The following is a 17,623-nucleotide window of genomic DNA, read 5'->3' on the forward strand; positions in this document are numbered from 1 at the left end:
TATGAAAAATATATCTATTTAAATAAAGAACCAATAAACTATACATTATATTTAACAGCCATGTTAGAATTTCAGATAATACTAACTCAATGCCAGTATTGTTCTTCTGCTTGCATGGACTGAATGTATATTGGTACACCAGCATGGGGATGAAATCTGAGGTGATGGCAATAACTAGGCCATTGCCAATGACAGAGAGTATACCAATTGTTTCTAGGATATAGTACCAGATACCTATAAAGGGAATGAAAAACAAAAGAGTCTTAGTCAATATGTGGAAGAAAGAGAATTTGCCCTAACTGTAATGAATCCTCACCCCTGCCCTTCATAGGAAAGAAGAGTCCTTTTCCTGCAAACTGCTTTGAATAGAGCGTTATTAGTGGAAAATATAAAATATAAATGAACTATAGGCTGCAATTAATTAATTGGAGTATCAAGGATTTTCTCACTCTGAGAGAAAAAGCAATATGGAACAATGTGGTGACCTCTGTGTTATTTAGAGCAGTTTCTCAACCTTGGCAACTTTAACAGGCTAGCTGGAGAATTCTGGGAATTGAAGTTGAAAAGGTTGAGAAACACTGATTTAGAGAGAAAACTGGGAATATTTCATTCCTCAAATAGCATCTATCTGGATCTTCTTGCTGTGGCCAAACCAGGGTGGATAATAATCGATGATTTAAAAAATAATAATTAAAAAAGCGGATTTTTTTTATTTAAATCGGATTTTTTTATTTTTATCAAATTTATTTTAATAAAATGCTTCTGGAGTAAAAATCTATCAAAAGATAGTTTTCTATTTAAGATACATTAATAATTTAGTTTATTAAGCATGAAATGCAGCTTAGTTATGTAGCATGAGCCTGTACATTCTGCAATATTTACATTTTTGGTAAACTCTAAGTCTTTTAATTAAATAAAAGAGTTTGAATAGTACTCCAATTATGTGTGATTAACCTATTAACCTAATATCAGTTCTGATCTTGCTGTTTTACTAACCTGACAGCTTATTATTCTAAATAGGAAACCTTTATTTTATTTGCAAATAACAATATTAAAGATTCTACCAGCAAGAATGAGTCCTTACATTTAAAGAGCACCTGTCATTCAGATCTATCATGGCAGCACCTGTTAGCGGGCATCCACTTACCTGATGCCTGCCATGTCCCTTACCTTGTTGTGTTACTGCCACATCACCAGCTGTCCCATTAAAGTGAATGGAACTGTCGGTGGGTCAACAGCGAGTCAGAGGAGCCGCTGCAGGACAGAGATAACAGTTGCTCTTTAAAAATCGTGATTTAAATTTACTTGATTTAAATCAAATCCACCCTGGGCCAAACCCAGCTAGATCTTGATTTGGAAGGCTGTACTTTAATGGTTTTAGTTGTTGGGTTGATGTATTCCTCTGGACCTCAAAGGCCATCAAAGCATTTGACTCAATCCCCAAATTCTATCTCCTTGTTTAAAAGCAGCTGTATCGAAAGAATGCCTTATCACAGTAAAATTGCTATTTTGATGCATCAAACAGGCCTACCAAATGGGCTGAAAAAACCCCTCTTTGATCTGCATCTTACCAATGGTGTTAGCTTTCTTGGGCACCATTCGCTTCTGAAGTTTCACCATTTTGATAGCATCCAACCGAATCTCAAAAAGGTTGTTGACAAAGGCCAGAAATGGCGCAAGGGGGAAAGCAGCCACGAAAATAGTGGTGAAGCTGTACTGGATCACTAAGGATATATAAAGAAGAGGCTGAAAAGAGGCAGGAAATGAAAGAACATGAACTTTTGAATACTAAATTTGTTGGACCAAAAAGGATATGTACTGTATATTCTAGTCCAAGAGCTTGCGGGTGATAGAGCACATTGATGTCTATTCCTTTTCCGAGAAAAACATCTGACATTAAAAATCATTATGGGAACTCTAGTTCAGAATGCTTGAGCTTTATGAGCGACAATCCAATACTTTAACGGTACTGGGCACCTACAAGTTGGATTCAAGATGTTAACATTATCATTGGGATCAAGAATATTTATTTCAAAGCACTGGTGATAAGAAAAACTGAAAGCAATGAATGCAACAATACAGCTATAGTATTTCATTCTCATGTTTCTCAAAACTATCATGTAGCTTTGACTGGCAAAACAGCCAGCATTCTAACCTTAGTTTGGCCCCCATGGCAGGTTGCTGACTCTTACAATGTTCTGTGAGCTTTTCCACTGAACTTCACTTACTCATCTCCATGTATTCATCAAACAAGGTGAAGACATTGACTTCACTGAGCTGATAGTTCCACAGCCATTCCTCCTTGCACAAGTCCTGGGATGTCTGCTCCACATTAATTCTTTGGGGCTTTCTGCACAGCAGGTGGCATTTGTAGGTCAGGCAGCTGAAGGGGCAAATATGTATTTAAGGAAAGTAAGATTCAAAAGAAGACATCTGTTGACTCTTAAGGTGCTCATGAATATCCACTCTTAAAGATGCCAACAATAGATATAATCAACCCATCCTGCAACTTGGTGACTTCCTCAAATGTGGAACCCACAACTCCAATTTTCCCAGATTCTCAGCTAACCAGTTGCCTTTCTTTTTTTATAATTTTTGATAAATATATATTTTTTCATAAAGGCTAGGATATCTGTACTTTGAACACTTCACAGATCTCTCTCCAAATAGTCATTTGAATGTTTCTGCAAAGAAAACAGTTATTCATAGGCTTGATTCACACTGGAGGTAACACTTCTGTTCCCTTAGTATTTCTTTAAATTTACATAGCCACCCATCTCACCTGACTCTGAATGGCTCACACATTAAATAGCAAGACCAAATGCATATAAATAAAATTTAAAACAATTAACTGTAAGCATTAAAAAGTATCAATAGAAGAGAATGTTTATAGCTTAGGATTGGGATCCTTGGTGTGCTCTGAACTTGGTTCTTCAGTGTGATGTAACTTAGTTGGGTAATGAAATGTCTGCAAGAAAACAAGCAAGCTCCGAGAGAAGCAAGGACTTCATTTTTTAAAAAAAAAGTGTGGGAAAAGGCCAGCCAACAGCTCATATGCAATAAAACTATCTTGCACAAGATCCTGATGGCACTCTTAAATTGAGCCAACCTAACCTCAGGAAGGATGATGTTCCAGGGGGTGGGAACCACAGCACAAAAGGTTCTCCTCCTGGGTCCCATCAGATGAAACTCTTTTGTAGATGGGACCCATAACATGCTCACCTGTATAATGTAGGAACTCTTGGAAAACAATTAGCTATGTTCCATTTAAGAAGTGAGGCAATTTCTAAAAACTTGCTTCTCTATATATGATGAGGTGGGCAATTGCCAGATCCCAAACCACTTGTGGATTTCAAAGTCCCAGAGAAATTTCAGTTGTCAGCTAAATTTGACAACATATTTCCAGTCAAACTTCACTGGAAGAATAAAGAAATCAAATGGGTTAAGTTTCAGAGAGGCTTAATGTACCTTTACACTGCAAAGCAAACAAAAACTGTGTCTACTCTGCCATAGTAATTATAATCCCACAAAACACTGCCACTCTGTACATCATCATTATGTCTGTGCTGCCCTCTGGTTGCTGACAGTTTTTGTTGTTGTTGTTTGGTTTGGTTTTTTTGGTGCAGAAGCCGCCTGATACTAGTTCAAGAAATATTTGTGATATCATTCCTGCAGTTTACCAGATCAAGATGCTCTAAAATAGGATTCCCACAATGGGGCAAACTGTTGCAACCATATGTATAATCCCTTAAGCACAAGCATGTGAATGAAGCCCTTGCCCTCACTTCCTACTTCAAAGTGCTTATAGAGTTACCATATGTGTGCACAGGAGAAAACTCACAATAGTAAAAAAAAAAAAAAAAAAGGACAGAATGTTGTTATTCCACAATCGCCAACTCCAAGAGAGCCTCCTTCATGTCATGGTTCTCCAGCTGTTTGATATAAAAATGCAGGCTGCGTATCTCACAGGCAAAGACCCAGTTGAAGAAAAAAATTCCATCGCAAGATGTTCTATCCTAGATTTAGATGATTTAAGCATTTGGGCTGCACCACATCTTCCAAAAGAAGAGAGGCCCCACCCACATTCCTAGATATTGGTTTTAAAGAATAAAACTCCTCTTTTGCCCTGAAGCCAAAGAAGTACAATTCACCATTTCTTTTCCCAGAATTGAAATTGTCATTGCGTGTATGCGTGCGCATGCACACACACACACACACACACACACACACACACACACTAGTTTCATTTGAGCTGTAACTGTGCAGTGATCTACTTACGGACGCAAGTACTCCATGAGGGTACTGAGAGTTTGCTTTAATGTCATAATTACAAACATCTGAATGAAAAGGTCTGTAATGCAACCACTAGGATGACACTAGAAAAAGAAAAAGAAATGTACCCAATGTCATTTTTTTGGGTACTCTCACTCTGCAAAAGGTATATGGGGAAACAGCTAGAAAATTATGCATGTCTGTACATTTTTTACATTTTTGTCCACCTTTCCCTCTCAAGAGCTCTCAAATAGCATACAAGGTCCTTATTTTCTCCATTTTATCCTTTCCCAAATCATCTGACCAAATATTACATTGAGAGAGAATGATCGACCCAATTAGTTCTAAGTGTATGATCTGAGCTTGTCTTATGCATCTTGCATCCATGCCTATCCATTACTATCATTAACACATGTATTAGGATGGTTCCTTCTGATAACTTTTATAGAAAGTTCAGAGTGCAAGTCAAAAGTTATAGTGAGATTTAAGCAACAGAATAATCTCCATCTGGAGCCAAGATTTAAACCATTCCAATATGGTAAGATATAAATGAGAAATTAATTTAATAGGAGATCAAGTGAGGAGTAGAAAAGGGGACTTATTAAAGTAGCTTACTTCTTCCAGTCTCCATTTGCCAGCCACACGTACATAAGATCCTGGATGGCCATTAATCCTAATAAGGAAGTGAGATTAAAATATAAATTGTTCCCAATCCTAATAACAGCTTTGATAATCATTATACACAGAATGATACATTAAAAAATGTATCATGCTATGTGGGATTTTACAGGCCATAACCAGCACCTTGGATTACAAGGGCAACTATGTACAGCTCATTAAAATAAACCATCTGGGAGGTGACCAGAGCACAAGTGACAGAGTGGAGCCTGCTGATCTAGGAATGGTGCAACTAGTATATAGCCCAAAGTTGCACAAAAGTCCTCTTGGCCAAAACTACCACCTGGATGGCCATCCTTGAGCAGGAGCTCTGAATCCAAAAGGATCTTCAGATTATGCACCAGTTCTGTTTGGGACAATGACACCACATTCTGCACTGAAGATGGTAAGTTCCCAGATCCTGAAGGCTCCCAAACTCAAAGCTAGTCAGTCTTGCAAAGGTTAAGCTTTCCCATCCAGACCCCACAGCCTCCAAACATCAAACATTGCTTAATTCTGGGGGTAGAAATGTACAGCTGGGGATCATCAGCATATTGATGGTATCCCACCCATGGAGGCAGATGATTCATCCAATGGCTTCATGTGTATATTAAACCGGAGTGGATAGAGTACCAAACCGTATGGAATCCCACACACCAGGGGCTGAGGGTGGAATCTCTAGTTCCAAACCACACTGACTAGAACTGGCCACAGAGAAAAGAAGAAAAACAGCACAATATATTTCCATTTATCCCCAACTCCCACAGCCAGTCCAAAAATATACCATGGTCAGTGGTAATGAAAGCTGCTGAGTGGATGCACTACCCTCATCTTGCTCCCATCAGGGATCATCGAAAAGCATGACCAATGTTGTTTCAGTCCTATGCCCAGGTCTGAAACACAACTGAAAGGAATCAAGACAATCCACTTCATCCAAGATGCACTGAAGCTATCGCGCAATCATCTTCTCAACAATCTTTTCTAAAAGAAGGAAGGTTGGATTCTAGCTGAAAATGGTTTCTAACAGGAAAGAGATCTCCAACCTATATGTTTGACCCCACAACAAACTTTGGGAAAAGATCATCATTACTCCCATTTTACAAATCATTTTACAGAAAAAGTGTGGCAAAGTTTTCAATAAAACTTAGATCTTGAGATTCAGCTCTAATACCTACAGTTGCCCAATACCTAACTCTCCCAAGTTTACTACTTACTGTTTACCTCCCTAGGAAGAAAGCAACGTAGATCAGAGAGGAGAAATAGGTGAAGAACTGGAAGGTGAAGACTTTAATTGTATAGCTTTTCTCTCGCTCGCTGAATGATCTTGGCCTCTCTGGAAAAAAAGACCAAAACTGCAGTCAGCTATAGTCCTTGGAACATCTGATTTGGTCTCATGCATGAGACCAGTTTCAAGAAAATATTTTTCAAGCAACATGGAACATCTCTGTAGTGAGTCTTCATTCATCCCCTATACTTAGAAATGTTCAACTTGATATTTTCCAGTTATATTGAGATAGAGTTTGCTTCATCTTTCATGACTGGCTATCTTGAGCCACAGATTTTACAATCCAAAAACAGCTGGACAGCACAAATGAGAACAGACTGCACTACAGTCATTCAGTACATATATATTTCAAATAGAAGGATGAATGGACACAACATTGGATGCTTCTTACCTAGTTCACAGAGAATGTGTGCAATATACTTGTTCACCTGCAATAGAAATATAAATTATACAAGTGCAGAGTGTCTGCAAAACAGACAGCTGCAAAATAAGTAGCAGGTGTGTACCTTGCTCATAATGACGATGCTCAAGTAGTGCAACACTGCACCCGTCAGGACTGCCACAGTAGTGGCTTTCTCTTGAAGGAATTTTGAATTGGACTGAGTAAAGATTACTGTCACCACAACCCGATAGATGACTAAGGCATGAGCAATTCCAATCAGCACACATATCTAAAAAAATATAAGAAAGTACTGATAGCACCAAAAAGGAAAAATGAAAACATCAGAAGAACAGCGGAAGGCCAGGTGGTCCATCAGTTTCAGGTAAGCATGATGAAACTACATCAGTTCCATCTAAAGACATGGTTTGTGACCTATATTGATTAAATAATAAAATTATTAGTCTTTAAAGTGCTATAAACTCTAATGTTTAGCTGCTGACTAATTCATATTACCTCTCTGAAAAATTTACTCGTTTGTTTTGGTTTTATAGGAAGATGGAACAGAAGGTAGCTTACGAATCTTTTCTCACAGCCATTTCTTATCAGTGGAAAGTTCTGCTATGCTTAGATTTTGGAAAGAATCTTCCAAAAATAAATTTTCCAAATTTCTCTTTTCAGAAAAGTTGTCCTGCTGCATTGTGGAACAGTGCAAATAATCTGCTGATTTGTGACAAATTCCAGCTCCATCTAGAAGGGAAGGTCTGGATTTTATTTTCATAAAAGCTTCCAATATTTGAAACTTCTTGGAGAATACCACAATGGCCAGAATGATTTTTTCCCTACTTTCCTAGCTCCTAAATGGGATCTTAATGTGTATCTGAAGTTTGGAAGAGCAGCACAAAGTCCCTTTAGGAATCCTTGAGAATACAAGTTTTGCCTAAAGCAGACCATTTTTTAAAAAGTATATCTCAGTTTTGGCAACTGTAGTCTGATGGCAAGAACTGGAATGTAGAAAAAAACCTCTATTTCCTGTATTCATTTCTGTTTTAATATACAGTAAGTCTGGGAACCAGAGAAACTAGTACTGGCCAGAAAAATGAAGTGAGGGTTTAAACTGCTGAAAGTGATGCTGCTGGCTATCTTTCCATGAGATGATTGTGTCACCTGTCTGGAATTTTAGGTTTCTGTATTAGCATTTTAATAAAGGTGCTATTAGCATTTTAGCATGGCATCCATACTTCCTTTTAAAATTTAGCAAACCATGTTTTCTTTTAAAGAAAGCCATTTCTTCTTTTGATAGCGAGAATTAGCCTTTCCAACAACTAAACAATAGAGAGCTTATTCTGGAAATCCTTGAACCCCTGCAAGTATATTAAGATACAGACTTAATTGGGAAAGCGGGTGATGTAACCCAGTGTTTCCCAAACTTGACAATTTTAAGGCATGAGGACTTCAACTCCCAGAATTCCACAGCCAGCAACGCTGGCTGTGGAATTCTGGGAGTTGAAGTCCACATGCCTTAAAATTGTCAAGTTTGGGAAACACTGATGTAACCCATATATTTGCCACTTGTGGAATATTATCTAGAATCAATGCTTTCTGGATTCAATTTTCACATGAAATCAATGTCTCTTATTGTTTTTTTTAAGACAAGTTTTATTGGCTTTTTGATTTTTAAAACAAAGTACTCAAGACACACCGTGGTGTTAGGGTGGTCAAACATCCGCAAACAAAACATATATACATAATTCAATCAATACATCAAATATTCCCTCTCTTTTTCCCTTAAGTACCGTATTTTATTTAAAATAATCCAATTCTAGCTTACATTTATTCAACCTAAACCTGTTTTTAAATCTTTATAAATTTACAGTAATCAAAATAACTTTAAGTACAAACATTATCAGTTCGGGTATCCCTTCCAAATATATTCTAATTCCTTAATTTTATCATAGATCTTATTTATTTCTTCTTCCACTAATATCCCTTATTTAAAATAAAATATTAATCTATCCTATACGTATCTAATCCATCAATCAATCAATCTCTTTAAACTGAATGTCTCTTATTGTTTGATCACTTGCTTTCTATCACATATATTGAATGTATGTATTATTTGTTTCCACAGTTTATTAAAAATCTTGACACTTCTCACCCTTAATAAATGTTTTATGCTTGCCTAAATGACTTAAGTGATTCATATTTGCCCCATTGGAAAAGTAAAATTGTTTTCTCTGCCAAATTCACTCCACACAAACTCAGTGCTTAAATTTCTAGGCAACAATTATCTTATTCACATATCCCATTGGTGTCCAGCTAGTATATTCATTCCCAATAAGAGGTGAAGACCAGGAAATAAGATGTAATACATGCTTTGCCTATTATTTAGGCAAATATAATATTGCTCACTTTTATTATTTAGAAATAAAGAAATCTTTAAATGCCTTTTTATTTATAGGAATCGCTTCTAATTGCACCCAAAGGTATAGTATTTTTTCTTATATATGTACCATTAATAAACATCCAAAATAAGAATGAAAAGTACATTAGAAAAACAGTATTCACATACCATAATAAGAGATAAAACAAGCACAATTATACTGCGGAGATAAGAATGCTGATACTCGTCAGAGGTACTTTCAGGGTTATTAATGATCTCCAAAGTCAGTTCCTCCTACAGAAAGAAGTAGTCACATTTAGCAACCTCTTATTAAGGTTTCCATTTGTATTAAAGGTGGAAAGAAAACATTATTATTTGTTCTGTTCAGAAAAAGAGACTATAAGGAAGAAAGTTTTATTAAAATTACATCTTCTGACTCAGCTTTTTCACTCCGATCAATTTTGTGATCCAAGCAGTAATAGTAAACACCCTTTTCTTAAAAGTCTGAAGGCTTTAAAATTCTCAGGTTATTAAAGTGAGAAGAGAATCTTTTCCTTTATTCCAATTTTATTTTATGATGGCCTGTTATAGCCAATGAGACTAAGATAATGCTTGAAACCAGTGTTTGAATTAGGGCAATACTGTGCTTCAGGGGCAATTTGTGGATTTAAAAAAATGTATATAATCAACAGCAACACACTAAGAATTTGTCACTTACTTTTGCCCCTTCCCCAATTCTGCAGTCAAAAAAATCCATGGTGAAGTTCGGGATGAGAGCCATGATGGTGCAGTAGTTAGAATGCAGTATTGCAGGCTAACTCTGCTCACTGCCTGGAGTTCGATCCTGACAGACTCAAGGTTGATTCCATCCTTTTGAGGTCAGTAAAATGAGGACCCAAATTGTTGGAGGCAATATGCTGACTCTGTAAACTGTTTAGAGCAGGGGTGTCAAACTGCCAGCCCATGGGCTGGATGCATCACACGGAAGCTGCACCCACTTCATTGCCGGCAATGGCAAAACAGTCCCAATACATTGTGTGATGTCACGTGATGTCGCGAGTTTGACATGTCTGGCTTAGAGAGTGCTGTAAAGCACTATGAAGTGGTATATAAGTCTAAATGCTATTACTATTTGAGTTCAGCTGCACCAATATGATTATGTAGGACTGGTCTATGCAGCCTAAATTCTGACTTCTGTGTGAAAGCATATTAGCTATCTGTGTAAATTATCCTCAGAATCTAACAGGCAATCAAATAATTCAGCAATTGTAAAACTATTATAATCTCTATTTCATATGAGATGGAGACCATCCATGTTAAATTTCCTCAGGTATATGCTACCTTCATCCCAACCAACAAGATTAGAAATCTCTTTTCCTAAGAGATTTTTGGGTCATCTGCTCAGTTCTGTGATAAGCAAATGTTTGTTCTTTAGGGTAAACTCTGTGCAAAATACAGACATGAGAGAACTGGGTTAAAAGATGCAAAATACTTGCAAACAAAATGGGACAGAAAGCAGTTGAGCTGCAAAATAATTCCCAGGCTGATGGAACAAAACAGGCAAATGCTTCCTATTTCTATACCTTTTCCTGGAAATGCCAGAGATGGATCTTTCTATATGCAAATAAGTGCTCTGCTTCTATTACTATCCTAATAGCCTCATAAATCAAGGATTGAACATGTGAAGCTATTTTATAAAGCAGTGTTTCCCAAACTTAACAATTTTAAGGCATGTGGACTTCAACTCCCAGAATTCCACAGCCAGCGTTGCTGGCTGTGGAATTCTGGGAGTTGAAGTCCACATGCCTTAAAATTGTCAAGTTTGGGAAACACTGTTATAAAGTATTACACAATTGTTCCAAATAATCAAAAATTCTCTTTCAGAGATCCAAGATTTATATGATAGGATACAGCTAACAGCAAAATGAGAAGTATATGTGACCATCTATCTCTTTCACCTCGATTACCAACATTCAAAATGGACTGATTCAGAGTTTAACTTATTTTGTTCTAACCAACTCTGCAGGCAGATTTATTTAAGAATCATGATGCCTATATAAAACTCCTAACTGTCACAGAAAAATCACAAAATAAACTTTAAAGAATCGTCAAAAGAAGCTGGAGATACATACGATAAAGAATAGTGCCTAGTCAACAATTTTTTAAATGAAAGGCACAGGCCTTCCTAAATTGAGTTGACAGACAATCCAACAACCACCATTGTTATTCCTTGTTTCAGTTCTAGAATGGCAAACTGAGGAGAAGAGAAAATTTCTAGGAATCTCAACTGGGACTACTGTTCAGCAGAAATAGAGCTCTTTTACTGATCTCTGCCTCATCAGAAAATTTCTGAAGCTTCTACCAACATTAGTATTAATATCAGATGACAGTCAGCAATATAGCATCTGCAACACTACTATTTGATGCCCAATGCAATCTGTCTACCAGTTAGGAGAAAATGATAAAAATTTTACTTATAAGACAGATATAATAAGATCTTTGTATTTTGCATGAAATCTCTTTGAGCATTTGGAACATGTAAACATGGGTCATTTTAATTTAATTTCAATTATTTCTGTTTAAAACATTGTACAAAATTGGATAATGGGAATCTATTGGGAATTGGGGCTCTTTACCTAAAAAAAATGCTGACTCTTGGTCTAAGATGCAAGTAGAAATGTTAACTCCTTATTTTTATTTTATAATATGTTAGGTTACACATCAGCATCTGTCTAGTAGCTGCACTTGTATTAAAGCTATTACAGAAGAGGTTTTCCTTGCCACCAGAGATATTAGGAAGTCTTAGGTACTAGAAAAGAACTGGCCTTACCTCTTCTTCATCCCATTGATACATATTCCAATGATTGACAATTTTAGCTCTGTGTCGCTTCCATACCTCCAAAAATACAGTGGCTGTACATTAAGGACAAATAAGATAAAGAAAGAGGGAGGGAGGGAGGGAGGGAGGGAGGGAGGGGAGAGGGAGGAAGAGAAAGAAAAAGAGAGGGGGAGAGGGAGAGGGGGGAGAGAGAGAGAGAGAGAGAGAGAGAGAGAGAGAAACACTATTTTCAATTTTTTGCATGAGTACTCCAGTATTCTGAACAAAACAGGGCAATTCATTTTATAAAATTTATAGAAGGCACTTAAAAGTTACTGCAACTCTCTTTATAAAAGCTATACCAATATCTGTGCCTAATGCACAGAGTTGATTGTAAGCAAGGTAACCTAGTACGCTTCTTCAAGTTTCATGGAGTGCATTTAAAACAAAACAGCAGCTATTACTTTCAAAAAGTGTATATATATATATATATATATAACCAAAGACCTATATATATATATATATATATATATATATATATATATATATATATATATATATATATACATATACATATACATACATACACACATAAAGATAATGTTTCCTTTGAGTCAAACGTTTGGTCATATGGCCATATGGAAGTGGCTTGCTATTTATTTCCTCTGTCTTTAAAAGAAAAAAAATGTTAATCTATGTGACAGCCTTGGTATTTCCCAGTGGTCTCCTATCCAACTACTCCTATCCAACTACTATTGAGATCAGCCAAAGTAAGCAGAGGATATATATCTCTAAGGGAATGTTAAAAATATAATGGAACATATACAATGATTTCTATCCCATAAGATATTCCATATCAGAATTAGAGATTAAAAATATTTTGACAATGAAGAGGAAAAAGGATTGTCCTGTGGACAGAAGACAGCTTATATTTAAAAACAGCATTCCTCATTAAACTCCAAACAGATCAATCTTCTGCAAGCTTACCCCAGATAGTCATGAATATTGCAAACACAACTGTACATTCATTATCAACCACATGGGTGATCTAAATGGTTAAAAAAAAGAAGAGAGGTAAATCACTAGAGTTCTTTGGAAAACAGTGTGTGGCTTTTTTCACAATGTTGCTTTTTGTCATTCTGCTTTCTTTGATCACATATGTCCCCCCCTTCCCCTGTGAACATTGATGGATGGGCCATTCAGCTGTGATATAGATCATAAAGACATCATACATTCTTTTCTTATATTTAAGTGAAATGTAGGTAACTGTGAGTGGCGTTCATTATTTCGGATTCTAGTTTCCATAGCAGTGAAAAATTGTTCCTATTCATCTTCCCCATGGCACCTTTTTACATACGTGAATACAAATATAATGTCACCTCTTAGTCTTGATTTTTTCAGACTAAGCACCCCATGTTCCTTCAGCTTCTCCCTTTAGATATCTTCTCAAATCCCTTCTAGCAGCTGCTTCATAGTGCTGCCTCATGTTCAGCTTGTGATCAATGTCCACTCCTAAGTCTCTCTCCAGTATAGCATTTCAAAGTCACAAATTCTCTCTCTTATATGTGTCCCCCACATTTTTCCTCCCTAAATACAAAACCCTACAATTTTCCCCTTTAAAGAATATCTCTCAGACCAATTTTCCAAACATTAGACTGAAATCTCATTCTTCTATTCTGAGTGTTAGCTTGACCTTCCAATTGTCTGTCATTCCCAATTATGATACACAACCAATCAATCTTTATTAATTGAAACGTTGAGTAATACTGGTCCCAACACAACTGGCTACTTCTCCCAAATTCAGTGTGAAGTCCCTAATGATTTTTGTATGAACAGAATAACAGAGTTGGAAGGGACCTTGGAGGTCATCTAGTCTAACCCCCTGCTCAGGCAGGAAACCCTATACCATTTCGGACAAATGACTGTCCAGTCTCTTCTTAAAAACCTCAAATGTTGGAGCATTCACAACTTCTGGAAGCAGGTTGTTCCCCTGATTACTTGTTCTTACTGTCAGGAAATTTCTCCTTGGTTCTAGGTTGCTTCTCTCCTTGATTAGTTTCTATCCGTTGCTTCTTGTCCTGCTTTCAGGTGCTGAGTGTGCTGAGGTGCTAAATATGAGTGTGTTAGCTAGCCAGTTGTGGATCTCCCCTGCTGTCATGCCATCTAAACTACTCTTTAACAACTTCATGTGGAAACTTATCAAAAAACATTTGCTAAAACTCTAGCAACTTATATCTCTAGCAGTCACCTTGTCCAATAAAGGAAAGTCTCCTATGGTCTGTTTTGAACAAAGTTATGCTGACTTTTAGCAATCATGGCATTATCTTCAAGGTATTTTCCAAGGAGCATTTGAGGGTCAAACTACAGACTATGGATTAAATCTATCAAAATACTCCTGAAACTATATGGTATCAAATTAAACAATTACCCCCTTTATAAATGTCTGTTTATTTATTCATTCTTTTATTTATTTTTTGAATTTATTTAGTGCTCATCTGACAAATGATTATTGATTCGACAATGGAAACCAAACTGTCAGTTCAGCCATATTCTGTGGATATTCTGTTTCCTTGGCAGTAGAAATACTAGAACCCTAAGAGCACCACAAGAGATAAGTGAGATGTTTTATGTTCTTACCTTGGCATATGTGCAAGTGTCTGATAAAATCCAAAATGGGCAGTTCTGGTCACAGAGTGGACACATGATGGTAGTGTTGGCCTCACAGATTTCTTTACTAAATTAGAGAGAGACAACATTTTTATTATCCCTACAATTCACTCTATTCAATAACAAGGCACAGGTAGAAGAGTGCCTAAACAGGTCGACACTGGTTGTCCTTGACTTCAATGCTTATCTATTCCATGCCTGCAAAATTTCATTGATGGTGATCAATTGGGTACATGTTACATTTTTTTTTCAGATGCAGTATGTCAATATTAAGTCAGTTGGTCAGTTTGGATAAGTACCATTTAAACGTATTTATTGGCTTCTCTTAAAGAATTCCCTCTCCCAAAGTAGCTCAGGGCTCACAATAAGTTAAAAATCTAAAAGTCCCTCATGCTGTTATTAGAAATCATCTAAAACATGAAAGCATCAGAAAATGTAATAATGGTTATAAAAGGGTATTTGAAGAAAATACTATAATTATAAAAACAAAAAAGAAATCAAAGTGTCATCACAACCAAAACATGACGAACTGCACTGACTTGTTGATCTTTAAGCAATAATGTAGTGTGAAACAATCTTAGGGGTGGAAAGTGGGTTGTTAGGTAAATCAACTGCAAAAATTGCTGCAATTATTAGATTGTAGCACTCTTTGGAATGTGAAGGGTATATGATGCCATCTCTACGGATTCATGGAATGAGATCATACATATACACACATGTGATTCAGAGGTCAAATCTTTTGTCCTTTTGTGTCCTTGTCACATAACTATGAAGATGTCAATATCCCATACGCCTTATCAAGCACTAAGTAGAGAAAGTTCTCCAGAACTAGAATACTTTGAGAATGGGTCTAACTGTTGGCCTTCCTTAAGGACAATTATTGCCTATGTTATACTATCAAGATCCATAATTTCACATCAGATAGGTTCTGCCCAACCATGAAGTCCCATTTACAAAGGAAAAGACTCTCTCAAGCCAAACTTAATTCCTGGTGACTTCATAAATACATCCATGTAGGGTTTTTTGCAATAATAAGAAATGAGTTCACCATCTTCTTCTGGGATATTTTTTCAGCTTCCCAGATCAGCCTACAGTCCTAGGATTTCTTGGGTGTTTCCTACCCAAGTATGATCCAGGTCTGACCTTGCTTCGCTTTTTGAGATTATGTATTTTTATTTAGAATCACAGGTCTTCTCTTGACGCAGGACTCAGGACTCCTGAGTACTGGTCAGAGGAAATGATGGTTTTGTCACCAACTGATGAGCCAGCCTAGAAGCTCAGAAGAAATTCCAGAACACTTTCCCATAACAAGTCTGTTCATGTTTAAATGACTAAGGCTTCCAGAAAAAACAACAACGATGCAGTCTTTGCTCAACCAGAGAAGCCCTGCATGTTTTCTATTGGAAAAAAAATGTTCAAAAACACAATTACAACATCAACTATACCGTATGGCATTCTACAGCAAGCTGGCAATCATCTTCTGTAGCAAAAAGGATCTCACACCCAATTGAACAACTGAGTAGCTTTCTAATCTCCTGATGGCTGGCAGAAACATCATGTATGACATCATGCAGATTTACAGGCAAGATATTCCTTGTTATTTGATACTGGGTCCTTCAATATCCAGACTCCACCCATGGCTTCTCTGGTTGAGCAAAGACTGCACCACTTTTCTTTTTTCTGGAAACCTTTTGTATCATTCATAGACGCTAGAGCCATTGATGTGCCAGGAAAAACTAGCGACTCTCAGATAGTTTCTTTATTTGATTAGCTGTACTCTCCCCTTTCAAAATTGCTGCAGGATTGCAGACAATATTCAAAGAATTGGACTTGACTTTCTGTAGGTTCATCCATAGTGCAAAGGCATTAGTTGACCCCCCCAGGATGTTGTTTTATTGGGAAAATGTTAAGAAATAATTGATCTAGTATTTCTATAAGTTGCTTATTTACTTAGTTCACTTCATGTAATATAGTTTCTTAATGTGCATGCTCTTAATAAGGCTTCTTTCCCATCTGCTCCTCCAGATTTCCATGGGATACTTGAATAGAATAGAATAGAGCTGGAAGGGACATTGGAGGCCTTCTAGTGCAGCCCCATGCTCCGGCAGGAGAACCTATACCATTTCAGACAAGTGACTGTCTAGTACAGTAGTTCTCAACCTTTCTAATGCCGTGACCCCATAATACAGTTCCCCATGTTGTGGTGACCCCCAAGTGGGTGTGGCCACCAATAAGAGGGAGTAGGACAGCTAGGGAAAAGGGGAAAAAATGGCGGACAGCGTGGTTTGGCGACCCCCGTGAAATGGTCGTTCGACCCCAAATGGGATCCCGACCCACAGGTTGAGAACCACTGGTCTAGTCTCTTCTTAAAAACCTACAGTGATGGAGCGCCCACTTCTGAAGGCAAGCTGTTCCATTGGTTAATTATCCTTACTGTTAGGAAGTTTTCCCTTAATTTCAGGTTGCTTCTCTCTTTGGTCAGTTTCCAACCATTGTTTCTTGTCCTGCCCTCTGGTACTTTGGAAAATAGTTTGACCCCCTATTCTTTGTGGCAGCCCCTCAAATACTGGAATACTGCTATCATGTCACCCCTGTTTCTTCTTTTCTTTAGACTAGCCAAACCCAAGTCCTGCAGCCGTCCTTCATATGTTTTAGTCTCCAGGCCTTTGATCATTTTAATTGCTCTTCTCTGAACTCTTTCCAAAGTCTCAACATCTTTTTTGTGGTTGCAGTATTCCAGGTGTGGTCTTATTAGGGTTTTATAAAGCGGTACTAGTACTTCACGTGATCTTGATTCTATGATTCTGTTTATACAATCCAGGATTGTATTAGCTTTTTTGGCTGCTGTTGCATATTGCTGGCTCATAGTCAAATGATTATCCACTAGGACTCCAAGGTCCCTCTCATAGTTACTGTTTTAGGTCTCACCTAATCTGTACTTATACCTTTGATTTTTCCTGCCTAAATGTAAAACTTTGCTTTTTTCCACATTAAAATTCATTTTGTTGAATAGGGCCCATTGTTAAAGTTTGTCAAGATCTTTTTGGATCCTGAGCTTGTCTTCTGGGGTGTTGGCTATTCCTACCAGTTTAGTATCATCTGCAAATTTGATGAGTTCCTCTTCTATTCCCTCATCTAAGTCATTTAAGAATGGATCTACAT

The 17,623-nt window shown here is 37.1% G+C and overlaps 1 protein-coding gene across 3 annotated transcripts in view; it reads right to left on the reverse strand.

Moving 5' to 3' along the window:
• ANO9 (anoctamin 9) overlaps window positions 1–17,623 on the reverse strand; it is a 50,989-nt gene that overhangs the window by 9,649 nt on the left and 23,717 nt on the right. For all 3 annotated transcript variants that reach the window (XM_039353250.1, XM_039353249.1, XM_039353251.1), the window contains exons 9-20: window positions 14,432–14,528; window positions 12,782–12,842; window positions 11,807–11,889; window positions 9,166–9,270; window positions 6,721–6,885; window positions 6,606–6,642; window positions 6,151–6,262; window positions 4,888–4,945; window positions 4,279–4,376; window positions 2,229–2,383; window positions 1,572–1,724; window positions 87–234 (exon numbers count right to left, since the gene is read on the reverse strand). In XM_039353250.1, coding sequence (XP_039209184.1) covers window positions 87–234; window positions 1,572–1,724; window positions 2,229–2,383; window positions 4,279–4,376; window positions 4,888–4,945; window positions 6,151–6,262; window positions 6,606–6,642; window positions 6,721–6,885; window positions 9,166–9,270; window positions 11,807–11,889; window positions 12,782–12,842; window positions 14,432–14,528 — 1,272 coding nt within the window. The remainder of the gene's footprint in view (window positions 1–86; window positions 235–1,571; window positions 1,725–2,228; window positions 2,384–4,278; window positions 4,377–4,887; window positions 4,946–6,150; window positions 6,263–6,605; window positions 6,643–6,720; window positions 6,886–9,165; window positions 9,271–11,806; window positions 11,890–12,781; window positions 12,843–14,431; window positions 14,529–17,623) is intronic.

The sequence above is a fragment of the Crotalus tigris genome, unplaced genomic scaffold (assembly GCF_016545835.1).
Source record: "Crotalus tigris isolate CLP2741 ecotype Arizona unplaced genomic scaffold, ASM1654583v1 scf7180000018504.2861643, whole genome shotgun sequence".
In the NCBI taxonomy this organism is placed as follows: Eukaryota; Metazoa; Chordata; class Lepidosauria; order Squamata; family Viperidae; genus Crotalus; species Crotalus tigris.